Source organism: Palaemon carinicauda, chromosome 21 (assembly GCF_036898095.1).
Source record: "Palaemon carinicauda isolate YSFRI2023 chromosome 21, ASM3689809v2, whole genome shotgun sequence".
Classification (NCBI taxonomy): Eukaryota; Metazoa; Arthropoda; class Malacostraca; order Decapoda; family Palaemonidae; genus Palaemon; species Palaemon carinicauda.
The window spans coordinates 51788717-51813716 of NC_090745.1; the positions used below are offsets into that span (position 1 = coordinate 51788717).

The window sequence follows — 25000 nt, forward strand, 5'->3', positions numbered from 1 at the left end:
AAGCATATGTCGGTGAAAAAGAAGGGTCGTCCTGGAGTCTGCTAGGATCAGCCCGTCATCCAGATATCTGAGAAGACGGATGCCGTTCCTGTGAGCCCAAGATGACACTAGGGCAAACACTCTGGTAAAAACCTTAGGGGCTGTCACGAGACTGAAGCATAAAACCTTGAACTGGTACGTCTTTCCCTCGTGAATGAATCTCAGATACTTCCTTGAAGACGGATGAATTGGGATCTGGAAGTATGCGTCCTTCAGATCCAGTGTGCACATGAAGTCCCTTGGACGTACCGCTTGGATGACCGTGTCTGCTGTCTCCATTATGAATGAAGTCTCTAGGACAAACTTGTTCAGAGGGGAGAGATCGATGACTGGTCTCCAGCCTCCAGTCGTTTTTTCACCAGAAAGATTTGACTAAAAGCCTGGAGACCAGTCCACTACCTCTTGGAGAGAAACCTTTTGCATCATAGTCTGGACTTAGGCCATGAGGGCCAGCTCCTTTGCGGATCCCTTCACATACAAGCCTAGATGCACTAGATCCCGAGTCAGAGGAGGGAGAGATTGAATGAACTGGATGAGATACCCTAGCGCAATTACATCGATCATCCAGGGATATGCCCCGTGAAGCTACCACCTCTGCCAGCAGCGCTGTAGGCATCCTCCCACAGGTGGTAGGTGATGAGGAATGCCATTCCTACTGGGAGAGGCTACCTCGGCCACCTCCTTATCTCTGAAGGACTTGAACCCATTTTGTCCCTTGAAATAAAAGGGCCACTTAGATACCTTAGAAGGTACTGAGGACCTAGAAGTTGACTGGTTAGAGAAAGGCGCTTGCTGAGGAAAAGAAGACTGGGAAGGTCTACCATAGGACCGAGATGTCGTGGCCCAATGGAGGAGAGAATCGGACGATTTACTCCATCACTCAGCAGTCCTCTCCATCTCCTCTGGAACAAAGAGAGAAGAACCCTCGAGAGTGGAGTTCCTCAACCGAGAGACCTCGACTTTCGGCACCTGCTTATGGAACCGACCTATGACAGTATACCTCCTCTTGAGTATAGCGTCTGCCCACAGGTTGAAAACGTGGTGCGACAGAAACTCAAGAGAAAGAACTCTGTCTTCCTGGACGACTCCTTCGACAGATCGTGGGAGCGAACCATGAAGCCTAAGGATCCCAACCATAGATCCAGCCACAAAGCAGCCTGCATGGCAAACTTCATGCCTCTCTCTATGTTTAGGAGCTCAACTGCTGACAGTAAGGCCTTCAGAGAGAGGGTTTGTGTGGGAACTCCCTTCGTTAGTGACTCTACCAAAGGGTCGAGGGTTACGGTCGAAAGTGATTCCTCTTCGATCTTGAAGTACTTCCTTTGTAACAAAAAAGGAAGTGGCAGAGACCGAGAAGAAGAACCTACCCTCAAGGAACTAGAAGTTCTAGCTATCTGGGAGATAGCTTTCCCTCTTGACAGTAGTCGGACCTTTGGACCAGGGCAAAGCTGCACTGAACCTGGAAGGCTTATGGGCCTCAAATATTTCATAGAGAACTATATCCTTCCCTTCCTAGATGGTGGAACCTGGAGTGGACAGCCTGTTAATGGCCCTCATACAGGCACAGACCTGCCAAAAAGTATGTTTCGATTTCCTTCTCCCCTGTCCGGTATAATAGTTCGGACTGGTCGCCTTCGGAAGATTCTTATCCTTCGAGTCTAAGGGGTCATCCACCTCCAGGCTCACATCCAGAGCCAGGGGAAGGTCAGGGTCGTCACTGAAACTGTGGACAGGCCCGCCACTGGGGACCGCGTCTGTGCCTCAGCCTCCCTAGCTTCCATTGCCGTGGCATTCTTCGGTTTCATCTTGGAGTCCTTCGATTCCCTATGCACGAGGCGTTCCTCCATGGTCTTAGAAGGGGGAACCTGCGAGGCCTTCAAGGGTTTAGGCGAAGCCTAGGCAGTAGGAACTGGAGGATCCTCCTCTGGAAGAGGAACAGAAACCCCGGATAATGATCCAAAGGCACTACCTCAATGCCTTGAGAGTGTAAGGGCTGGATCACGATCTCCCTAGGCGAGCCTATGTCCCTACTCGTCCTAGGGTTGATGACTTCCGCATGAGGTGGAGTTACGCCTTTAATACCCCTCTTCTGCTTCTTAGTAATGACTTTCTTTACCTTCACATGGGTGAAAGGCAAGTTCGCCATATAAGCACGCGATAGAGGTGAAAATTACCTACTTGAGCTTTGTCTGTTGTCGATCTCCTTCTGGGGTCTTGACTTTCAACTGACGAGCTTGAGGAGGGTTCCAGAGGGATTTAGGGGTAGCCCTGACTGGAACAGTTGGGGGTTGTGGCAGTGGAGGTGCAAACCTCAGAGCCTTCGGGATATTGGACATGGAGCACGATGCCAAAGGAGGAAGCTCTGAATCCCTAGACACACCATGGAGGTCCATAAAAGAGTGTCTCTTGAGAGAAACCCTAAATGGATTACCAGTGGACGGAGGAGATAACCTATTTGGCAAAGGAACACGTTCCTTTGGACGCAGAGGAAAGTACGGACATTAGTCCATTTGCGAGCTTATTAGGAGGCTCCTTGAACCCTTCTGGGAAGGGTGTCTTTCGCTGGAGATGTTAGAGGCAGAAAGGTGAGAGGAAGATGTTGGATCAGCACTTGCTCACGATTCCGACAAAATTCGCCGATTTACTCGTGAAATTGCAAGATTCACGCACAAAATCGCGAACTTCACGCATCAACATATGCGTCGCAACAGGAGCACTAGGAACCACTGAGGAAGAGAACTCCTGTTGCCCCAGAGGAGCACCTACGTCCGATGAAGTCAGCAGAAAAGACCTCTGAGTAGGGACTGCTCTAGGAGAACGCATCACAGCGGGACACGTCAGCTAAAACTCCCGAGGATGTGAAATGCAATGAGGGTTTAGTTGGACGCCTGTCTGAGGATTGGTCAAGCTCATCATCAGGTTTGGTTCGAGGTCCTTTGGAAGGTTTGGTTGAGGGGCTACGGGCTGATGGACTGCACATATGCCTACCTCTACCTCTAGAGGAGGAATGTCTACACATTGATCGTGAATGCGCGGTTCATGATCGTGATGTTTGAGAACAACGTGAACACTGCGAGTGCCTATCTAGCCAACGTGAGCTTACGTCTTGCGAACAAGAACATTGCTCTCGTGAATGATATCCTTGCAAGCACGAACGCCCTCATGATCGTGAGCGTCGTCCATGCGAGCATGAGTGCTGTCCTCGTGATCTACAGTGACGATCTAAACCGCGAGCATCTGGACTGAGGTCTACACCTTGTTCGCGATCGTGAGACTCATCCTGGAGAAGAGGAACACCACTGATGAGAGCGTTGAGAACTACGGTTTTGTGAGCGCAAAGCTCTAGAGCATGAGCGTATTCTAGGCGAAGAACGCTCTGATTGTGATGACATGTGATCATTACGCTCTACCGATCGTCACGAACCACGATCAGGGAAAAAAAGATCCTCACCTGCAACGTAAGAGTTCCTGTGGAAAGAAACAGAGGGTTGAGGATAAAGGGACGACGAGGTCCCAGGATGGAGAGAGGGTTCGTCGTCAGCAAGGCTAATGGGAACGATCACCTTGTCTACACGTGGAAGGGCCAGGGAAACGCGACACATGGACCTCGTATAGCTCCATAGCGTGAGATGTCGACGGCTCCAGATAAGGTTTCCTTCGTGGCACCAAGCTGAAGGCGGCCCTGAAGCTCCTTTTTAAAAGGGGATCCCGAAATCCCTAGGGACGACCACACCTGAAGCATATCTGAAAAGGAGAAAGGCTCGCCAGTGGCTGGAGGAGAAGTTGCTCCTCTAGGGGAAGCAACAACACCCCCAGTACCCTTGGGTTGTAAGGGAGATAAGCGATATGTGGTCCTACTCACTCGCCCCTCGAGAATGCACTGGAAGGAGCTTTTGAGAGAGAATTGGGGGTGAGATTAGAAGAAAAACGTGCACCACTCACCCCCGTGGGAGAACGATCACTATTAGCCTTCTTCTTCCTATGCCGCCCAAACCTCCCCCATTGGGAGGCAGACCACTCCCTACACTCTGCGTAGGGCGAACCCTGCTCGCAACGATTCCCTCGGCACATAGGACACCGAGTGTGTGGGTCGATCTCTAACGACAACATGAAGGACCCGCACACTGTACCCTCTCTCCCTGGACACATTTGCATGGTGAAGGCAATCGCAGAACACGCACACCTGTAGAAAGAAAACAAACTTCAAAAAGTCCGGAGAAGAGCGGACACGTCCGATCTCTACAGAGCCAAAAGAAAAAGTGACGTCTCTCACCGCTGTAAGAGTATATATATAGAGGCGGCAGGGTAGCCCCCTGCCACACCCGCCATACCCGCTAAACAGTTAGGCAAGGTTGAAACCTCGCAATTAAAGTCTAATGGCTACCTCCAGCTGCCATTGAAAAAATATCCGCATAAATAACGGAAGGTTTGTTAGTAAGGGAACAACTACTTAATCATGAGGGAAGATACATAAAAATGGCATTTTTTTTTTTTAAAGTACAATATAGAAGACAATAACATTTCTAAAAACATACCTGAGAAACACCGTGCCTTATTTTTTCAACAACTTTGCTGAACTCTAAGATGGAGAAAGGAGCATCAGCCAAACTATGAAGTAATTGAAGATACTCTTTTTCTTTATTTTTTAAAACCAGTCCAATACGCGATGGAACAGAAGAAAAATCAATGCCTGAAAATGAAATTATCATGATATAAAACTTAAAAGCTGTCAGTAAAGTTTACTGATTGATCAGGAAAAAAGTTGATCTATGCTAAAAGGCGGCAAAAAAAATTTATCTTGGGGGAAAGTACTTGCCAATTAAAGAATTAATTTCAGTTTCGGCTTTGTGTTCCCAGTCACACAAAGCAACTTTCTTCCCCAAAATACAAGCACCTTGATTACAGGAAAATCAAAGATCATAAATTATAAACACAATAATGGCAAACATTAAAATACACAATAAATAGAAGATATAGTACACGACTCAAGTGCAATAGTACCTCAGGCTATGGGTATCTTTGAATACATTTATGAGCAAATTGGATACGAGCATACAAATCTGACTTTGGTTATGAGCATTGCATTAGTCTATAAGCCAAATATTGGGCATTTTTTTAGGTAAAGCACTAGCAAGATTAGTAAGTGAAAAACAGAGCGCTCTTAATGCTAGCAATACATCACCCACGCAGCGTTCCCGTAATTTTAACACCATTTTCTTTTTTTTTGGGATTAGCTTGCAAATCAATTCCCCTCCAAACAATCATTCTTCCACTCTCCACGCAGCACTCATAAAAGCAGCATACAGTATTATGAGAGCTTCTTTGGAATTGTTTTTTGTAGTTATGGCGGCATACTCTTTGCAAAGTTGTGATTGCTTTTACTCATCATAGACACTTTGTGCAGGGGTTGTACAGTTAAAAGTACAGTATGGTAACAGTGATCACCAAGATAATTAAGAAAGACAGATGATGATGATTACCACATGAGTGAAAAAGAAATAATTGAGAAGTATGAACATGGTAATTATTTGGCACACATGGCAAAAATACCATCGTGGCTTTGATGGGTCGCTCACCATCAGGGCAAGAGCCTACTTAACCTTGTCGAGGTGCGATGGCTTGTTCCGACTAGTATATCTGCCTGGGGAGAGAGTGGAGCTCCTTGTAACCAATTGGGGGTCATAGGTAACTAGGAGGTACTAACTTGTAGGTTCAAATCCTGCTTTGCAGGTTGGATTGGGGCTCACACCCCTTATCTGTAAAACTACCACTCGTGACAAACTTTGACTGTGAATAACCGGATAACCTTCAATGTTGACGACACTGGAACCCTACAAAGGATTACGGATTGGAAAAGACCACTAAGAATTGCCACATGGAACGTAAGAACGCTCTACAAAACGGGAGCTGCTAAAGTATTAGAAAAGGAATTGGCCAATTATAAAATTGACATAGCAGCCTTACAAGAAATCCGATGGACAGGAATAGGAAAGCTGGAGCAGGAGAAGGGAGTTATACTTCACAGTGGAAGAGATGATGGTAACCACGTAGAAGGAGCAGGTTTCTACCTGAGTAAAAGAGCATATGGAGCACTTATGGAATTCACCCCAATATATCCAGCAGAATAGCAAAAATTTGACTAAATGCAAATTGGTTTAACATAACGATTCTATGCTTACATGCACACACAGAGATAACAGATGATGATGAAAAAGATGAATGGTATGATCATGTACAATCTGAAATAGACCAAATACCATGACATGATGTATTGTTAATTTGGGGTGATATGAATGCAAAAATTGGTAAAGAGGTAAATGCTCTCCAAGGCTCTATCGGCCTCCATAGTCTTCATCAAGAAAGCAATGATAATGGGATTAGATTGGCAACATTTGCACTCCAAAACTCTATGGTCATCGGAGGTACTATTTTTCCCCATAAGGACTCCCATAAAGGAACTTGGATTTCACCTAATGGTAACACTATAAATCAAATTGACCATATAATGATTAAAAAGAAATTTACATCAGCTCTGTTTGATACTTGGTTGGAAAGCTCAGAGTTAAATTAAAAAGTAAAAGATTGGCAACAATAAAAACCATTAAACCAAATACAGAAAAACTAGAACAGATGTAAGAAATGCCTATGCTATAAATGTACAAAATAGATTTGGACTACTGGGAGAGGAAATAACATCAGACTGGGAGACAATAAAGTCAGTAGTGACTGAAGTTGCTATGGAATCTCTAGGACCATGTATCAATGCACATAGAGGAATAATTGGTTTGACGAAGAGTGTAGAAGTGCTGCTGAAAGAAGAAAATGCTGTAGGATGGAATGGATAGAAAATTACATTGATGAGAGAGAAGATTTAAGAGTGTCTAGAAATTTAGCAACAAGCACAAACAGAAGAAAGAAAAGAGAGAAGGTAGGAGAGGATCTGAGAGAAATTGAAAAAAATAGAGCACATGGAGAAATGAGAAAGCAATTTCAGGGAATTAATCGGATGAGAAATGGATTCCAGCCAAGAATGAACTTAATCAGAAATAAAGAAGGTAACATAATTATTGGAAAAGAAGAAATACAAAGGAGGTGGATAGAAAACTTTAAGGAGCTTTACAATCGGCCACCACCTTATAACCCAGAGGATGAAATGGATATAGAGGGAAATATTGATGATGTGGAGGCACCAATCCGAGAGGAAATTACAGATGCTATATAAGAAAACTTAAAAATAATAAAGCAGCTGGGATTGATAATATAGCTGCAGAACTAATCAAGTATGGGGGCCAAGCTCTTCATGATAAGATTATTAGCTTAATGTATAGCATATGGGAGAATGAAGTAATGCCATCAGACTGGGAGGATGGGATTCTGGCAGTACTACATAAAAAAGAAGATCGCACTTTACGTGGAAACTACAAAGGCATTTGCATACTTCCAGTTAGTTACAAAATCTTTGCAAATATTTTGTACAAAAGATTACGAGTTTATTGTGAAGATATAATTGGTGACTATCAGGCAGGTTTTAGAACAAACCGAGCTACAGCTGACCAAATTTTCACCATAAGGCAAGCTCTAGAGAAAAATTGGGAGGTCAACAAAAATTCTTACCATCTATTCATAGATTTCAAGCAAGCCTATGGCAGTGTGGATCGACCATCATTATGGAACATACTGAAGTTCTTCCACATACCAGCGAAATTGATAAATCTGGTCCAAATGTGCTACCGAAATACGACGTGCAGGATCAAGGTCAGGGGAAATACTGACAGAGCCCTTTAACATCCATGGAGGACTAAAGAAGGGATGTGCTCTATCAACACTTTTTTTTAACGTAGTACTGGAATGGATAATGCGAAATACACCTCCTACCAGATAACCCATCCAGCTGGATAATACCATTATAGACAGACTTGGATATGCCGATGATGTGGACCTTTGTGGAAAACATCTACCTAGCATCGAAGAAACATACGTACAGTTTAAAAACAGTGCAGAACGTACAGGCATGAAAATAAACAATGCAAAAATAAGATAATGGAGGTTTCAAGAACACCAAATCTAGTTGGAGATATGGATTTTGGAGGATCATAACTGGAAACAGTATCCACATTTAAATATCTTGGCTCCACCACAACGTCACACAACATGATCCAGGAAGAAGTTAGACTAAGGATTGCAGCAGGGACAAGATGTTCATGGGCACTTGATAACACCTTAAGATCAAGAATTTTATCTAGGCCATCAAAAACACAAATATATACTGCCAATATCCGTCCAGTGGTCCTATACGGGTCTGAAACATGGGCACTCACTAGGCAGTCGGAAATAAAACTTGAAATTTTTCAACGCAGTATCTTGAGGTGGATCTAGGGACCGGTTTGGGATGACGAAGCTGGAGAGTGGCGCAGGCGCTACAATCACGAACTGATAACTCTCAGGATTACCGCCTATCTCCAATATTATTTGATCGCAGAGACCTCAATTTGCAGGACATATTGCTAGAATGGAGGAGAGAAGGCTGACTAGAAGAGTTATGTTAGGTAAACCCATAGGTACCAGACCAAGAGGAAGGCCTAGAAAGAGATGATGATAACTTAACTGAAGATTTGGACATGATGGAAATAGACCCAATGAGTGGATGGAGCTTGCGGAGGATAGGGCTCTCTGGAGACGAACGGTCAAAGCGGCAATGGATCAGCCTGGTCCAAGGCCCCCGGAGTAAAAGTAACATGGCAAAAATATGCAATCATTAAACATCGACGATTTGTACAATTCTGAAGAAAAAAGAAGATATCTTGCAAAAGAAGTGCTGATATTATTGAAACAATGACCACATCATCTTGATAAAGTTGAAAAGTTTTCATTTTTGGATGAAAGAGCTGTTAGCAAGAAATATTTCTGGGTCGACCTGTGACGTCCGGTGAAAAAGGTCCTTCTTTACACTTTTCTGATATACAGTAAATACTTCCAAATATACCAGAGAAAGTTAAAAGCATGGAATGCAGATGTTACTACCCTCGCGCGAGCACCCTGAAGGTGTCGTGTATAAAGCAGGGGCGTGCGAAAACCACTATTCACAGGCTGTCTTCCATTTAGCTAATTCCTTCGTCAAAAGGGATGGGCCGATACAGAGGCACTAGCTACGTTACCTGAACCACACCACCGACGCCCGACGCGAGCGCCATCTGAACAACATCCTTCTTTTGGACGTCGTAAGCGTTGTTTGCTTCGTGTTTGTGACTCTGCTTGTGTTCGTGTTTTGAGCTGTTTTTTCGCCATGGCTGAAGCTCTTCTTACCGCAGGACCAATGTTAAGTACCATCGATTGTTTTGACAGCTAATTTAGTACCGGGCTATTATTACTTTTCGCAATTTTAGTGTTTGTTAGTGCGACCGGCCTTACGCCTTCCGCGGTGATGGCGGCCATTATTGTTTACGTTCATACGTTTCAATTACTTTTGTATGCCCGTTTGGTACTACAGTATTATCATTCTAGATTCATTTATCTTTTTATAGATTCTTGGCCTTGTGCCGTTTATTTTGAACCATGTTTTTAAGTCTTTTGGTACTTTTTAACGCTTACGAGTCCGTATCTTTGACGAACGAAGGATAGCGTTCAGGGCTTTATTATAGTTTAGTACCACCGCTTGGCGTTGTTTTGTTTTCGCCTTTATTCTCTGTTCAGTTCCCGTTTTCGCTATCCTTCGTTTCTTTTATTGTTTATTTTATTGTATTGTATTGTATTGTATTTTGAGGTTTGTTATTTATTCTTAAGAGTAACCACGAGTACGAGAGGCTGGAGTTCCCGTTTTCTGTTCATACAGTCACAGGTTCTCCCTCTCTCCATCCCTCCCCTATGGGTTTGTTGACACAGTGCGAGAGGCTGGAGTTCCCGTTTTCTGTTAATACAATCACGTGTTCTCCCTCTCTCCATCTCTCCCCTATGGGTTTGTTAACACAGTGCGAGAGGCTGGAGTTCCCGTTTTCTGTTCATAGAGGAAAGCGGTCTCCCTCTATCTCTTACCCACGTGGGAAATTATCTTATTGCATTTTGGCTTTAGCTTACTTTATTATTGTGTAATATGGTTACTTATTGGTGTATTTAAAGGCTAGTGTTTGGGTTAGTCCTGTTCGTGTGAGACTCTATATTTCAGGTTAGCTGGGCCTGCCTTAGAGCTGCCTTTAGCTCCCCCTTACCTAGTTCCACCCTCTCCCCGCTTCGGCCCGGGAGTTGGGTCTGAACCTCTATCCAACTCCGCCATGAGTTTTATTTATGAGCTGGGATCTCTTAACTTTCCTTTTATCTAGACGCACCCCTACGGCAGGGATTCGTCCCCTCGTTGGTCACTTGCATCTTGACTCCTGCTACGGCATCTTCACACGACTTACTACCACTCCCCCCCCCCCCCCCTCCGGGGATCACCTAGGTATCCTTTCGAGATCCTTTTACTAGTTATTGATAGATATTAATTTTAGGTTTAGAGGACTTTCCCACAGATTTCCGTGGAGAAACTTTAGACTGGGCAGCTATTACAAGCGGAGTACTTCATGGATCCGTCCTTGGACCATTGCTATTTCTGATCTACATTTACGACATAGATTTAGTATTAACTAGTAGAATAGCCAAATTTGCCGACAATAAATTGGGCAAAAATGCGTGAACTCAGAATACGTAGCAGCCTTGAGAGAGAATCTAATGAAGCTAGGAGACTGGTCCAGAAAATGGCAAATGCCTTTCAACTGTGGGAAATGTAAATTTATGCACATAGGTTATACAGTAGTAACCCACAGTCAGATTACTCACTGCTGGGTAATGAAAAAGAAAGTATGGACCAGGAGGAAGATCTCAGTACTGTATTATTATCAACAAGGACTTGAAATTCACCAAACAGAGTATAAAAACTGATAAGAAAACACAGAAACTAATAGGCTACATAAAGAGACAATTCAAATACAGAAACAAAGACACTGTACTACAGCTGTAAACATCACAAGCAGGGCAATAGACATCATATACCCAGATTTTCAAAAGGCTTTTGACAAAGTTACTCATAAAAAATTAATGGTCAAAATTGGAGCACTAGGCTTTATTGATGAGCCAGAAGAATGGATTGAAGATTGGCTAACAAACAGGAAACAGAGTTGTAATCAATGGAGAAGCTTCAGACTGGGCAGCTATTACAAGAGGAGTACTTCATCCATCCATCCTTGGATCATTGCCATTTCTGATCTACATTTACGACATATATTTAGGATTAACTAGTAGAATAGTCAAATTTGCCGACAATAAATTGGGCAAAAATGCTGTGAACTCATAAGACGTAGAAGCCTTGAGAGAGAATCTAATAAAGCTAGGAGACTGGTCCAGAAAATGGCAAATGCCTTTCAACTGTGGGAAATTTAAATTTATGCACATAGGTTATACAGTAGTAACCCACAGTCAGATTACTCAATGCTGGGTAATGAAAAAGAAAGTATGGACCAGGAGGAAAACCTCAGTATTATTATCATCAAGGACTTGAAGTTCACCACACAGAGCATAAAAACTAATAAAAAAAAACACAGAAACTAATAGCCTACATAAAGAGACAATTCAAATACAGAAACAAAGACACTGTACTACAGCTGTAAACATCACTAGTAAGGCCCCAACTAGAATACAGTCAATTTCTGGGCTCTATGTATTCAGAAGGATATAGATGGACTGGAAGTAGTACAAGCTAGGGTCACCAAACTAGTTCAAACACTAAGGCCATTTGGTTATAGACAGAAGATGGAACATTTGAACTTATTTGATCTATAAGCTCCATGACTAAGGGACAGTTAATAGAGGCATTAAAAATTCTTAAAGGAATAACAAATGTAAATTACAATAATCCATTCACTCCTCGCACAAATCAGTCCAGAGTCAACAGATACAAACTGGAATTGAAAAGGTGCAACACCACTCAATGTGGCAATTTCATTACATACAAAATAGCGAATACTTGAAATAGGCTTCCAGCGGATGTAGTAAACAGTAACACGGTAAATGAGTTCAAGAAAAAAGCTATCGCACAGCCTTGAGCAAGCTCTTTAGATTGAAAGGAGTCCTTTGCCTCTTCAGCTAATTATCAATGCTCATATGAAGGTTTGTATTAACTTGCTCTCAGTTGGTAGTCAATCCCCTTCCGTGGAACATGACCAAAGTCCTCCGCTCCCTGAACGGAGTTTGAAGGACAAACTCGTTTGGGACCAAAACTTCTAGACTTCTGCCTGAATAGTGATGTTGTTCACTGATCACGGGGAAAAGGCGATGGATTTGATGGGTGACCGTATCCTGCTTGAAGGACACTTAATGTCCAAGGTTCAGCCCGTAACACTCCTAACACTATCACCTGTATCTTAGTCATCATCTCAATGGAGGTACTGTGGGGGAGAGCCTATCCTAAGGGGGGCAATGTACATGTCTATCAGCTCTACCTCACTTTCCTTGATGTCTTTTTCCATGAAAGGGTTGTTTGGAAGAGTTGTTCTTCCTGGTATTGCCCGGTTTGGAAGGGTCAAGGAAATTCCTGTGTGCCAATCTCTTTATGGCATAAACTTTTGGCACAATTGATGCCAAAGAGGAGAGGCAACAATGTATGGCCTTAAGGTAAGAGATGTGCCTCACTTCACTCCACTTCGTAACCGCATCGAAATTGTCCATTAGGGACGAGGACTGGGTTTAAGAGTAGGAGGGGTTCCCTCTTCGGCTCTTGTCTCAGGGACTTGGGGACGACAGAATCTCATTCTCCAAGACCCAGTAGGCTCACCGGTTGGCTGCGTTATGAGCAAAGAACTCTGCTGTCCTGGCATCAAACAGGAAGATGTATTTCAAAACCTGCTTATGTCAGGGTTCGAGAGATCTTTGGTGTCGGTCAGGGAGCCAACAGGAAGAGGTTTGAAGGGTTGCCTTCGTTAGAATCTTCTTTCCCGAGGTAACTCTGGTGGAGAATACCACCGGTTGTGCTGTCAACTTTTCCAAAGACAGGCCATGAGTTAAGGCTGACACGCTGGAGCTAAATGCAGGGAGAAGGGAATATTTATTTACCTTAAGAAAGGAGGAGGAAGTGATGAATTACCAGCCCTAACGTATTTCTTCCTTAAAGTTTTGTGAGCTGGCCCTCCATAGTGAATCAGCTACCAGCTTAGACAAACAAATCACTAACCTGGGTCTAGGGCCTAGAGGTGCAATAGAGCAAGTGTAGGGATGCACTCATCCTTCAGAAGAGGAATAGGCAAGTTCAACAATGCCATTAACCCTTAAGAGCAGAACAAAACCTGAACTAAGGTTGAATTCAGCACATCCTGCATCGTGGAAGGTGTTCTGGGTTGGCGCGTGTATGCATTGCACCTTCTGAATAATGTAGTCAGAATTACATTCGTATAAAGCAAACACCAGCCAAGGATCAAACTCGAATGAGTCAGGGGGTAGATCACAGACATCATGGCAAGCCTCCGAAGGGAAGCAAGGCCTGGGAGGAGTCTCCCTGGGATAGGAGCCTTAGTTATAGCAACGGCCTCTGAATCCTTTGCTGAAAAGAGGGCGGTCGTAGACTAATATCAACGCCCAATACTTTGGGAGGGAATTTGAATCCTTCCGTGCCTGGGACTAGGAAGCTAAGTACCTCCTTTGGAGGAGTCCTTGTGGGCTCAGGAATTTCCCATCAATGTGAAAACTCTGGGGACTCTGAGAACCAGTAGGGAGCCCATAGGCCTATACAAACGAGATCTCTCTTGGACATCTTGATTCCCTACTAGTTCTAGGGTAAAAAGCATGTCCAGAAGGCAGAGAGACTTGCCTCAGCTTCAGACACCTCGGATGGGGTGAGAATGGGACTAAGCCGAGCTTTTCACAGATGTAGTTGAGATCGAAATGCCCTGCCCTGGCAGCTCTCATTTCTACGTATCTGTAATCTGGAAACGTGGGTAGCTTGTGTGCGAGAGGGAGCTAGGACCAGCAGAGGGGAGACGCTGCTGGGGTACTAGGTCTAGGTTCAGGCGCCGACAAGGCAGAGGAAGCACGGAAGGATAACAACGTGTTTTTTCCCCTATGAGCAAAGGGAGCCCCTGGGTTCCTTGAAAGCACTCTTGTCTGATGAAACCACTATCACCACCGCAGTTAACTTGGGTAGACAAGGCTGCTTTGACAATATAGTCAGCTCTCCTTTATTGTAGGTTCTTTCTTTGCGGTTTTGGTTTAACACGACCAAGAACAACGCAATACCTATTAAATAAAAATTCTCATAATTGCAATAAAATTTACGTTGCACGATTTCAAATAGCCCGCGCTCCTTTACACTGGGAGTGCTGCGTGCCACTACCTATCTCTACACCCAGCTGGTCCTGGCTCTCTTTGAACTGTCTATATCCATTTACTGTGGTAAAAAATTAAAGCTATATTTGAAGTAAACACATTCACATTTTAGTATAGTATTTATCATTAAAACCTTGGCAAATTATAATCTTATGCATTTTTACATTCAAATCAGCTGATCAACCCTGCGTAGTCTGCCATCAACCTCAATTTTTGGTTCAAATACCTCACTAATTATTAAGGCATACTACCGAAGGATATTTCATATTCACTAAAAGAAACAATTATTACTTGATTTATCATTTTCCAATTAGTATACTGTACTAATTTCAACAAATTTATTTAAAATACTTCTCTCATATTTTATCTACTTGTACAGTGAGTTGAATCACATAACGTTAACCAGTTTCATTCATGTTGCCGATGCACAATATCTTAAAGTGAGAGAGAGAGAGAGAGAGAGAGAGAGAGAGAGAGAGAGAGAGAGAGAGAGAGAGAGAGAGAGAGAGAGAGAGAATTGGCTGGTGTATTCAAATGCTGTGTCTTGTTTAAGTTTCTTTAAAATAAACAATTGTTACTAAGATATTAACTTTTTTTTTAGTTTATAAAATAAGTTATAATTTTGTTTAAGAAAGTATAAAAATAAAACAATTTGTGAATTTTAACAATGTTTACACTTTTACAGAGTATTTGTCAGTGCAAAAATGTAAACATACCATTTACACCATCTCTTGGCAAAAATTGTAAACAATCTTATAATATGGTCAGTATAATCTTATACTGACCATATTATAAGTTGTTCAGTCAATCCTTCAAAACTACAGAGTAAATAGATAAAATCGTGCGATGATTGAAATACAAGCAAAACAATTGTTTTTTGTTCGGTTGTTATTGCCGCTATATGCATTTATGCAATGATTATAAAGTAACTAATGATTCTTTTATCATTATCTTTTAATTTTCTAACCAACTGAAATAGAAGATGTGATAAATATTATTGCTGGGTTACTGTAGATATCGAATTGCTGGGCAAGAGACGATCGTCTGGAATTGTGCCATGTTTCAAGATTGCTGCGTATGACATACCAAAATGGTTAGTGGTCGTTGTGTAAAATATATACAGTACTATTGTACTGTATACATATTGCACAGTACAAAATTACAGTAATGTTGTTTATTGTAATTGTAGGCTACCTTTGCGGCGAGTCAAGTCATACAAAAGAAAACTGGAAACAATTATCATTATTACTGTATTACTATTATTATTACTATTACTTGCTAAGCTACGAACCTAGTTGCAAAAGCAGGATGCCAAAAGGGGAAAATAGCCCAGTGAAGAAAGGAAACAAGAAGAATAAAATTTTTAAGAGGAATAACATTAAAATAAAAATTTCCTATATAAGCTATAAAAACTTTAACATAACAGTAGAGAACAGCATGCCTGAGTATACCCCCCCCCCCCCCCTCCCCCCCCCCCAAGTAAGAGAACTCTAACCCAAGACAGTGGAAGACCATGTTACCGAGGGTATGGCACTACCCAAGACTAGAGAACAATGGTATGATTTTGGAGTGTCCTTCTCCTAGAAGAGCTGCTGACCATAGCTTAAGTGTCCTCTTCTACCCTTAACAAAAGGAAAGTGGACACTAAACAATTACAGTGCAGTAACCCCTTGGGTAGGAAGAATTGAATGTTAATCTCAGTGTTGTCAGGTGTATAAGGACAAAGGAGAATAAGTAAAGAATAGACCAGACTATTCGCTATGTTTGTGTAGGCAAAGGGGAAAATGAACCGTTACCAGAGAGAAGGATCCAATGTAGTACTGTCTGGCCAGTCAAAAGACCCCATAACTCTCTAGCAGTAGTATCTCAACACGTGGCTGGTGCCCCTGGCCAACCTATTGCCTACAGTTAGCTTTACAGTAGTGATAACAGTATATCACATTAATATACAGTACAGTATCAGCGAGTGTTATACAGTATTACTAAATAGGAACAACTATACTGTGATCAAAAACATGTAAAAACCATATTAGGTAGTACTTGATGGGTTATCTGCGCCTAGGCAACGACATTGAGTTGTTAGGTTAGGTTAGGAGTTATCGCACCTTAGGGGAACACGCTTTCGCGATTCTTCCCTTATTGAGCCTGTCTTAGTAACTTAACCCTCGAAAACGAGGGCCGACTGTATTTTCTTAAAATCTAATAAAGAACTACATTCCTCCTTGCTACAATTGACTCATATTGTCATTCCACAATTTTGTCTAAAAGCTATAATTCATTTGTTTCTATCTTCTAAACAATTGTGTTACAAGACCAACTTCTCCACAGTTCATATATACATTCCTTGGGGCATTGCACATCCTGGCAAAATGACCCTACAAACCACTATTTCCACAAATCCCATTCACTCTCTGAAATCCACACTCTCTCGCTACGTGCCTAGCCAACTGAAGTTGGTAACATTTAATGTTTTGCTTAATATGATATCCTTCCTCTCCATAACTGAAAGAGGCACCTAGTGACCATTTACATTCATTCTTCCTGTGAATCATTCTATTACATCTAAATCCCCCATACACGCACAGTATTAACTGACAGGTCGTCTGAACTGAAAGTCCTGCTGGACACTGAGAGTGCCCACACACTATTCGGTAATGCCATCCATCTACCCTCAGTTGACGCCCAGCCAGCGCCACGGCAATATCTCTTCCTCTCTAACATCTTGAAACTATGCTTCTCTGTCTACCTGGGGTGCTAAGGTACAAGAAAAAAAAACACCAAAGTAAATGGCGTAAACATGCACTTAAAAGATATTCCAGTTCTTAATATGAGGTCAACTTAAAATGTTATTACTGTAAACTTTAATGAACAGATCAGAGAGGAAGCAGCAAACAATATTCAAACTATGGTCTCCAATATAAAGACAAGGAAAATTGAAAAGCTAAAACCTAAAATAATGATATGCAATGTATAAAATGATGAAGATGGATTACAATACAATAATACCTTGACATATGAGCATGTGTTCCAGGACCGAGCTGGTATGTCAATTTACTTGTATCTCAATTTTTCTCATATAAAACTGAAAAAAATTTAATCTGTTCCCGCCCTATTAAAAACACCCAAATTAATCATATAACAATTGAAAAATATGCTTACTTTACAGATACTCAAAATAACATAAATGATTGGTGGACTGTGATCTGCAATAAAATGAGTTTATTATAGAGTTCTTACCTTAGATGCAGACCGTAGCGGCTAACAGCGGTGTTTTCTGAGGTGAAGGGAGGGAGGAAGGGAAGGAGAGAGAATTGGATGGTACCATATTTACTGTTTCTTAAACATAGCATGACATTTAAACTAAAAATTAAATGAGTGAACTTTGCTTAATTTTTCACTCTTACAGTGGAACCTCTACACACGAACGTTTCTACATCCGAATTTTCCAACATCCGAAGTAAAATTCGAGCAAATTTTTGACTCTACACTTGAATTTTATTTCGACACACGAGGTAAACATTACGCCATTGAGCGTCAAGTGCTCAGTTCTCTATTCTTGTGTGTATCGTGTGGTTTTCCTCTGTTTGGTCTGTTATTAACAGTGCTTATTTTCTTCCTTTTCTCACATTTCCTTTTTGATTTTACCTATAATCATGGTGCCTAAGAAGCTAAGTTTCAGTACAGGAAGAAGGCAATTCTTTCATTAGAATTGAAGCAAGAAATTATAGAAAAACATGAGAGCAGTGTGCATGTGAGTGATACTGTATGGCTAAACAATATGGCCGGAATAGGCCTATGATCTCGAGGATCATCAAGCTGAAGGCAGCCATTAAAGCAAATAACCATCGAAGGGGATCACCATTATTACAAGACATCTTAGCAATACCCTGGAAGAGATAGAACGCCTTTTGTTGATAGGGATAAAGGACAAAGAGATTGTTGGCAACGATCATTTGTGAGAAAGGTCAGCGTGATGAACAGAAAGAAAGAAAAAAGTGAAGCAAAGAAAACCATGATAGCATTAACAAGCTCTTTTAAATAAGACTTCTCTCTTTATCTGTTTCTCTCTAACATAGCATTAACATGTTCTTTAAATAAAATCTCTCTCTCTCTCTCTCTCTCTCTCTCTCTCTCTCTCTCTCTCCTCTCTCTCTCTCTCTCTCGTTCTTCTTCGCTGTTATAGTGTTAGATACGTCTATTTTTTTTTCCGAGAGAGAGAGAGAGAGATTAAACCAAAATGTGTTTAGAGTACATATGATTTTTAACAGCGTCAACGAGTTGAAAAACAATTAAATGTAACTAAGAAAGTAATAACAGCTAATCTGAATTCCTTTATTAACTAAAACAAATATTGATACAAACACACTCATGTGCGTATGCACAAACACACACACAGGTGCAAAAATTGCTACGCAGTAAGAGAGACGGTCGGGGAGGAGGTAGAGATGGTGACTGCGATAACATACCGTAACTCGTCACTGAAAGTGATGAAAATAAAAAATCAAAAGAAAAAAAAATGTAAAAAATATGAAATATAAAAATAAAAAAAAATAAATAAGCTAAGTTAGATTAAAATTTCCGTAGTGTAAGTTACGGTATGTTATCGCAGTCACCATCTCTACCTCCTCGGCGATCGTGTCTCCTCGTGCCTGTGTGTGTGTTTGCGCATACGCACACGAGTGTGTTTGTATCAATATTTGTTTTAGTTAATAAAGGAATTCAGATTCGCTGATATTGTTTTTTTTAGTTACATTTAACTGTCTTTCAACTCGTTAACGCTGTTAAAAATCATATGTACACAACACATTTTTGTTTAATCTATCAGTTTTGTTTAATCTCTCTCTCTCTCTCTCTCTCTCTCTCTCTCTCTCTCTCTCTCTCTCTCTCTCTCTCTCTCTCAGAAAAAGTTAATAAACGTCTCTAACACTAACAGTGAAGAAGAACGAGAGAGAGAGAGAGAGAGAGAGAGAGAGAGAGAGAGAGAGAGAGAGAGAGAGAGAGAGAGAGAGAGAGAGAGAGAGGGAGTATTTATTTAAAGAACATGTTAACACCATGTCTACCTTCTCGCCGATCGTCCGTCTCCTCCTGGCGTAGCAAATCCTACACCTGCGTTGGCCTGTCTTTAAGGTAAAGTGGCAATAAAACACATTTTTTAATTATTATTTCTTTATAATTATCTTTTTTACATGCTCCTTTCATATTATGCAGTTATGTTATTGTTGTGTGTAATTATGTGTAGCCATTTATTAAGGATTTATGGGTTTTTAGGCTGAGGAACGAATTAAATGAATTACCATGTATTCTTATGGGAAAATTCGTTTCTACATCCGAACATTTTCTACATCCGAAGTTGGTTGTGGAACGAATTAAATTCGCATGTAGAGGTACCACTGTATTCTTATTTACTATCAATCCTTTTTTATTTGTATTTTTCCATTGTTTGAGGATTGCACAAATCGTCGAGATACTTGGCTTGTAATGGCATGCTAAATTACTTACGTGGACACCACACTCGTGTTTCTCAATAAATTTCATACTTCCCCTCTATACTCATCATGCATTTTTTTTCTTCTCACTGCTGACATTGCCACTCCCTTTCCTAGGACCCATCGCTTATTATGAAGAATGTTTACAGATATACACTTAAAATCACGTAAATAATGCAAAGACAACACGCGAGATGTATACTAAAGTTGATGAGTAATTGAAATGAATGAGTGATGCGGGCTTAAGAGTACTCCCAAGCACTCAGCCACCTAGTGTTATCATCTGTAAGCGTGCTTGTATCTCAAGTTTGTGCTTGTATCACGATGCAAAAATTTGCTTGCTTGTATCTCAAAATGCTCCTACAGTATGTTGGGGCGCTCATATGTCAAAGTATGACTGTAGTATAAGCTTTATTTCAAAGGAATTGTTGCCTGGATCATATTCAAAATACTGAACTGAAGAGAAGATAAGTTTGGTATACAAGAAAATGCTGCTGGTGGAACTACCCACTACATATTGAATTGCGATCCTGAAGTTCGGAAGGCTATTCATGATAAAGGTGATAAAGTTGTGCTGCGATAGGATACATACATCATACGTGATAGGTATCTCGTGATCACGTGCTACAACTTTTCAAAGGTATGGACATTTTAAAAAGGTTTTAAGTTTAAGACAGTTGATAAAGTGTGCAGGAAGTGTTCAGAGAAACCTTCCATCAAAGAATGTAATTAGCAACAGGTAAAATGTATAAAAAGCACTAAGTTAAACAAACCAAATGACAACACAGTGAATTCAAGAAATTGCAAAGCTTATGATTTGGAATTGAAGGGACTAGCTGAAAATATGGACCATGGATACTAAGTTTGTCATAAACTGTGGCCATGTAAATATACAATCTGTTGGTAATAAAACTATTCAAGTTTTAGACTTGATAAATGAGAAATATTTTGACATAATAGCATCATCTGAAACATGATTATTATAACTCTGACAATGATAAGATTGCTGAAATTTTCATACTCTGAAAAATTCAACTACAGTATATCCTTCACTCTATTCAAATTATACTTTTCTATATGTGACACTTCCCTAATCAAATTACCGGTAGTTCAATGAACTTCCTTGCACTCTTTTTTACTCTCTTGACTTCTTTCTGCTATGCCTCTCATACGTTTGCAATCGCTCAAAGATGAATACAGCAAATCATTACTTTTGCTAAGTATGTTCATCACCATCTTACTTTTCCTAGTCCTCTACTTCTTTGTACTCTCATTCGCTATCCTCAGTGCTGCTATATTAGATATTTTTCTTTCCTTTTCTGCTCCTTCCACCCCTTACATTGTCTTCATTATTTCAGTCATTCTTTCTTCCATTTTTCCTCAGCTATTTTCAGGTGATCTTTCCCTTCATCTTCTATCCCTCTCACCAGCATCTTCAATTTTTTATTTTCTTTCCTCAAACTTCCTTTCCCTCCTCCACAATTCTCTAAAAGCCTTCAACTCTTCTTCTATACTGTTCTATTTCCTTCACACTTTGAAAAAATCTTTCCTCACTCTAGCCTTTCTGGTTCAAATTACTTAAAATCCTCTGACACTATAGAACTCCCCAAGAATAATACCTTAATGAGAAAGGCTCCACCAGAGCCTGAAAAACCTTTCATACAGATCCAAGACCTTGTTCCTACCACATAATTCTCAGGGACTGATCAGAGGCATATGCACTGCAAGTGCACTTGACATTGGCAAAAACAAAACAGGTGAAAGATTTCCTTCCTGTATTCTTGGGCATTGGCAAAACTGACACGGGGAGACTTAGCTCTCTTCCGCCCCTTAAAAGCATACGCCAGCCCCTGCACAGGAGGCCATGGTCTACACTCTAGACATGGGAGTGATTGTGAATAATCATGGCCATTCAAAAAGTGCAGAAGGTAAAAGAAATATCCAATGGCCATTCCAGCTCCACTGAAGACATTCCCTATTTTGACAGACAAAAGGTTTGTATGTATGAAGGAACAACTAATGATAACAATGTAAAACTGACTACTATAGTAGTAATGACGTTACTACCGAAACTGAAGTAGTTTTTAGGTAAAACACTAATTTAAGGTGCTTAGGCCTCCACCATAGCTCACTAAACAATAATCATTACCAAGAGTAACTTATTAGGATGAATTTCATATAAGAATTTGGGCCATGACCCACTGCTTGGGCTGGGTAAGCCATTCAGCACTGCCATGGGAAATACAATTCTATCAAAAGCCTCAACTAATAGCATTGAGTGATATAAATAGCAGATATTATCTCTCATACAGTATATACAGCTGACACAATAAATATTTACCAAACATGCTAATTTATTCAATAAAGCTACTCACCAGTGTCCTTTTTTCCCTCTCGTTCAAACACAAGTATCGCTTCTCCAATGAAAAGAATTTTTTCTGCTACGTGAAGTGGAATGTGAGTTGGCAGCATATCAATTTCTAGGATATATTCCTCATATACTTTTGGAGCTTCAAACTCAGCCAGATTCTGTTTTAATAAATCAAAATTTTATGACTTCAACATTATGAAATATTCTGCTTTAACAAAATAAAAGCTAAATGTCTATCATTATGGATGAAAAGTAGTGCTCCTCACAATTTGTGTGAAGTTGTAACAATGCTTTTAAAAACACAGCAAGAAATCTCTTCAGGTACAAAAATACTGTAATCTGAATTTTCAATTTTTTCAACATATATACTGTATAAATAAGTTTACAAATGCAATCTATTTATTTTGGCAAGTACCTAAGGCAAAGTTAAAATCTAAACAACCTTTTTAAGGCTCTGAGGATCCAATGGCACACTTTTAGGGCAGCCATTCATGTAACCACAAGTGTACTGATGACTCTTATACTTATCATTATTACACTTGCTAAACTTGGGGTGTCATCTACAGAAAATGGGATCTGCAGGCATATGCTGACTTTCCCAGTGAATGGGAAAAGATTGGATAGCAGCACCACTTGCGAGGATGGGTCAAACAAATAATCAATGTGAATCAGTCAGCAGAGATTATTCACCTAGCTCATGTGTCACGATCGATCTGACAAAACCTTATCCTTTCAGGGTTCACGGCCTGTGCAACCATGGTGAGTGAGTGGAAATTTCCACCGAGACTTTAACTAGGTAAGTATAAAGAGTGGGTTGACACTCATGCATGCTGAGACCCCAGACATGACCTAACTCCCCTTGCAAGGAGGTTGAAGAAGTAACACAACACACAGAGGATACATTTACAGTATACCACATGTCCAAGAATTTTGGCAAGGATGAACCTACCATCCTCACCTCGAGCCACATACATATATCTATTTCTTTCACTACTATAAGTGGGGCATTCAGTTAACAAATGCCTCACTGCCAAGGGTACCAAACAGTCGTCGCAATACAGTATGGTCGGTTACTGGTCAATAAGCAGATAATAATGTGTCAACTGAGTGTGACCAATGCGGAGATGGCACAAAGTAGTCTCCCATTTTTGGGGCATCATATTATACTTCCAGGGAGATACTGTATAACATTCATTAACTCTCGCATCTTATTTTCACCCAAAACCATCCCAATGCTGTTGCCAACTATTAAACATAAAATTCTTAAAGTTGAGTAAACAATCATCACAAAGTATGGGATACCTTCTTGATAGCTACTCAGCAGCCGCATTATTTGCCAGTAAATCTGCCTTCTCGTTTCCAGATACACCTACGTGTGCCGGAACCCAGCAAAAATGAACTGTTATACCTCTCATTCCCAAAATAAATAGCCATTCTAAAATCTTGAAAACTAAAAGGTTATGGAAATTAAAAACTTCTAAAGATTGAAGGACACTTCTTGCAGCAATAAAAATGGTAAAATGAACCCACTCTTCCAATGCTATTTATACAACAGCAGTTAGTATGCCGTATAATTCGGCCGTAAATATGGAAGCTTTTAAAAGAAGTGCACCTCTACAATTAAAAGCATTACTATAAACTCCAAATCCAATGCTAGCATCGGATTTGGAGCCATCAGTATATGTAAAATTTGATTTCTTATGTTTGGCAACATGTTCCATAAAAGAAAACCTGACTTCTAAATCAGTCAAATTCTTTTTAACTCCAATCAAATATTAACAAAAAGATAACTCTGGTAATTTCCATGGAGGTGTTAATGATATCCTAAATAGAAACGCCTAGGTTCTAACTATAACAAGACTGTCAATAAAATGTTTCACCCAAAAACCATAAGGTTGAGGAGATTTTGGTTGCAACTCAAAGTATGATGTGTGCTTTACAAGGCTTGCAGTCTAATAGGCAAAACAATTAGGAAGTCTTTCCAACCTAAACCAATACCGAATAATAGAAGATTTTCGGGAAAAGTCCAACTACAACTCTCCAGCGTCAACAAGGAGGCTTGGAATGGGCGAAATTCCAAATGCTCCTGTTGCCAATCTGATACCAGTATGGTGTATAGAATCTAAAATTTTCAATTGGCTTGGGGGTGGCGTAAGAGTATATTTCACAGCATAACTAACTTTTAAAAATATTAAGGCTCTGCATAACTTTTAAAATAGTTTTGCAGTCTGGCCCCCATGATATAAGGGACAAAACTTTTAAAAGATTCAGAGGCGCATAAAATTTTACTTTTTAGGCTTTCAAGTGAGAAACCCATGTAAGCCTACAATCAAATATCAACCGTAGAAATTTAGCTTCACTTACACGTGGGATCCATTGACCTTTGATGTATAGATCCGGGTCTGGATTTTCTCGAAGAATACGACAGAAATGGACAACAGTTTTGCTTGTCGAAAACTTAAATCCAATCATATCAGCCCATCGATTTATTTTGCCGATTGAGATTTGTAATTTTCTCTCAACCATTGCCATTCTAGCTCCAGCAAATGATATGAAGAGATCATCTACAAATAGTGTTGAGAGACTATCTTGAGGAATGACTGAGGATATCCCATTTATGGCTAATGAAAATACTGTAGGGTTACAATCAGCAAGCTGCCTTGGGGAAATCCTCCTTCCTGACATTTCCTCTCTTGACAGAGTTTCACCTACTCTAACTTCAGAAAATGTATGTGAAACAAATGCTTGAAGGAAAAATGGT

General features: G+C 40.7%; 1 protein-coding gene across 2 annotated transcripts in view; it reads right to left on the reverse strand.

Annotated features, from left to right (window-relative positions):
- The window catches only part of LOC137615276 (gamma-tubulin complex component 4-like), an 818550-nt gene that overhangs the window by 273815 nt on the left and 519735 nt on the right, over positions 1–25000 (reverse strand). For both annotated transcript variants that reach the window (XM_068345005.1, XM_068345006.1), the window contains exons 6-7: positions 22244–22397; positions 4575–4729 (exon numbers count right to left, since the gene is read on the reverse strand). In XM_068345005.1, the coding sequence (XP_068201106.1) occupies positions 4575–4729; positions 22244–22397 (309 nt within the window). The remainder of the gene's footprint in view (positions 1–4574; positions 4730–22243; positions 22398–25000) is intronic.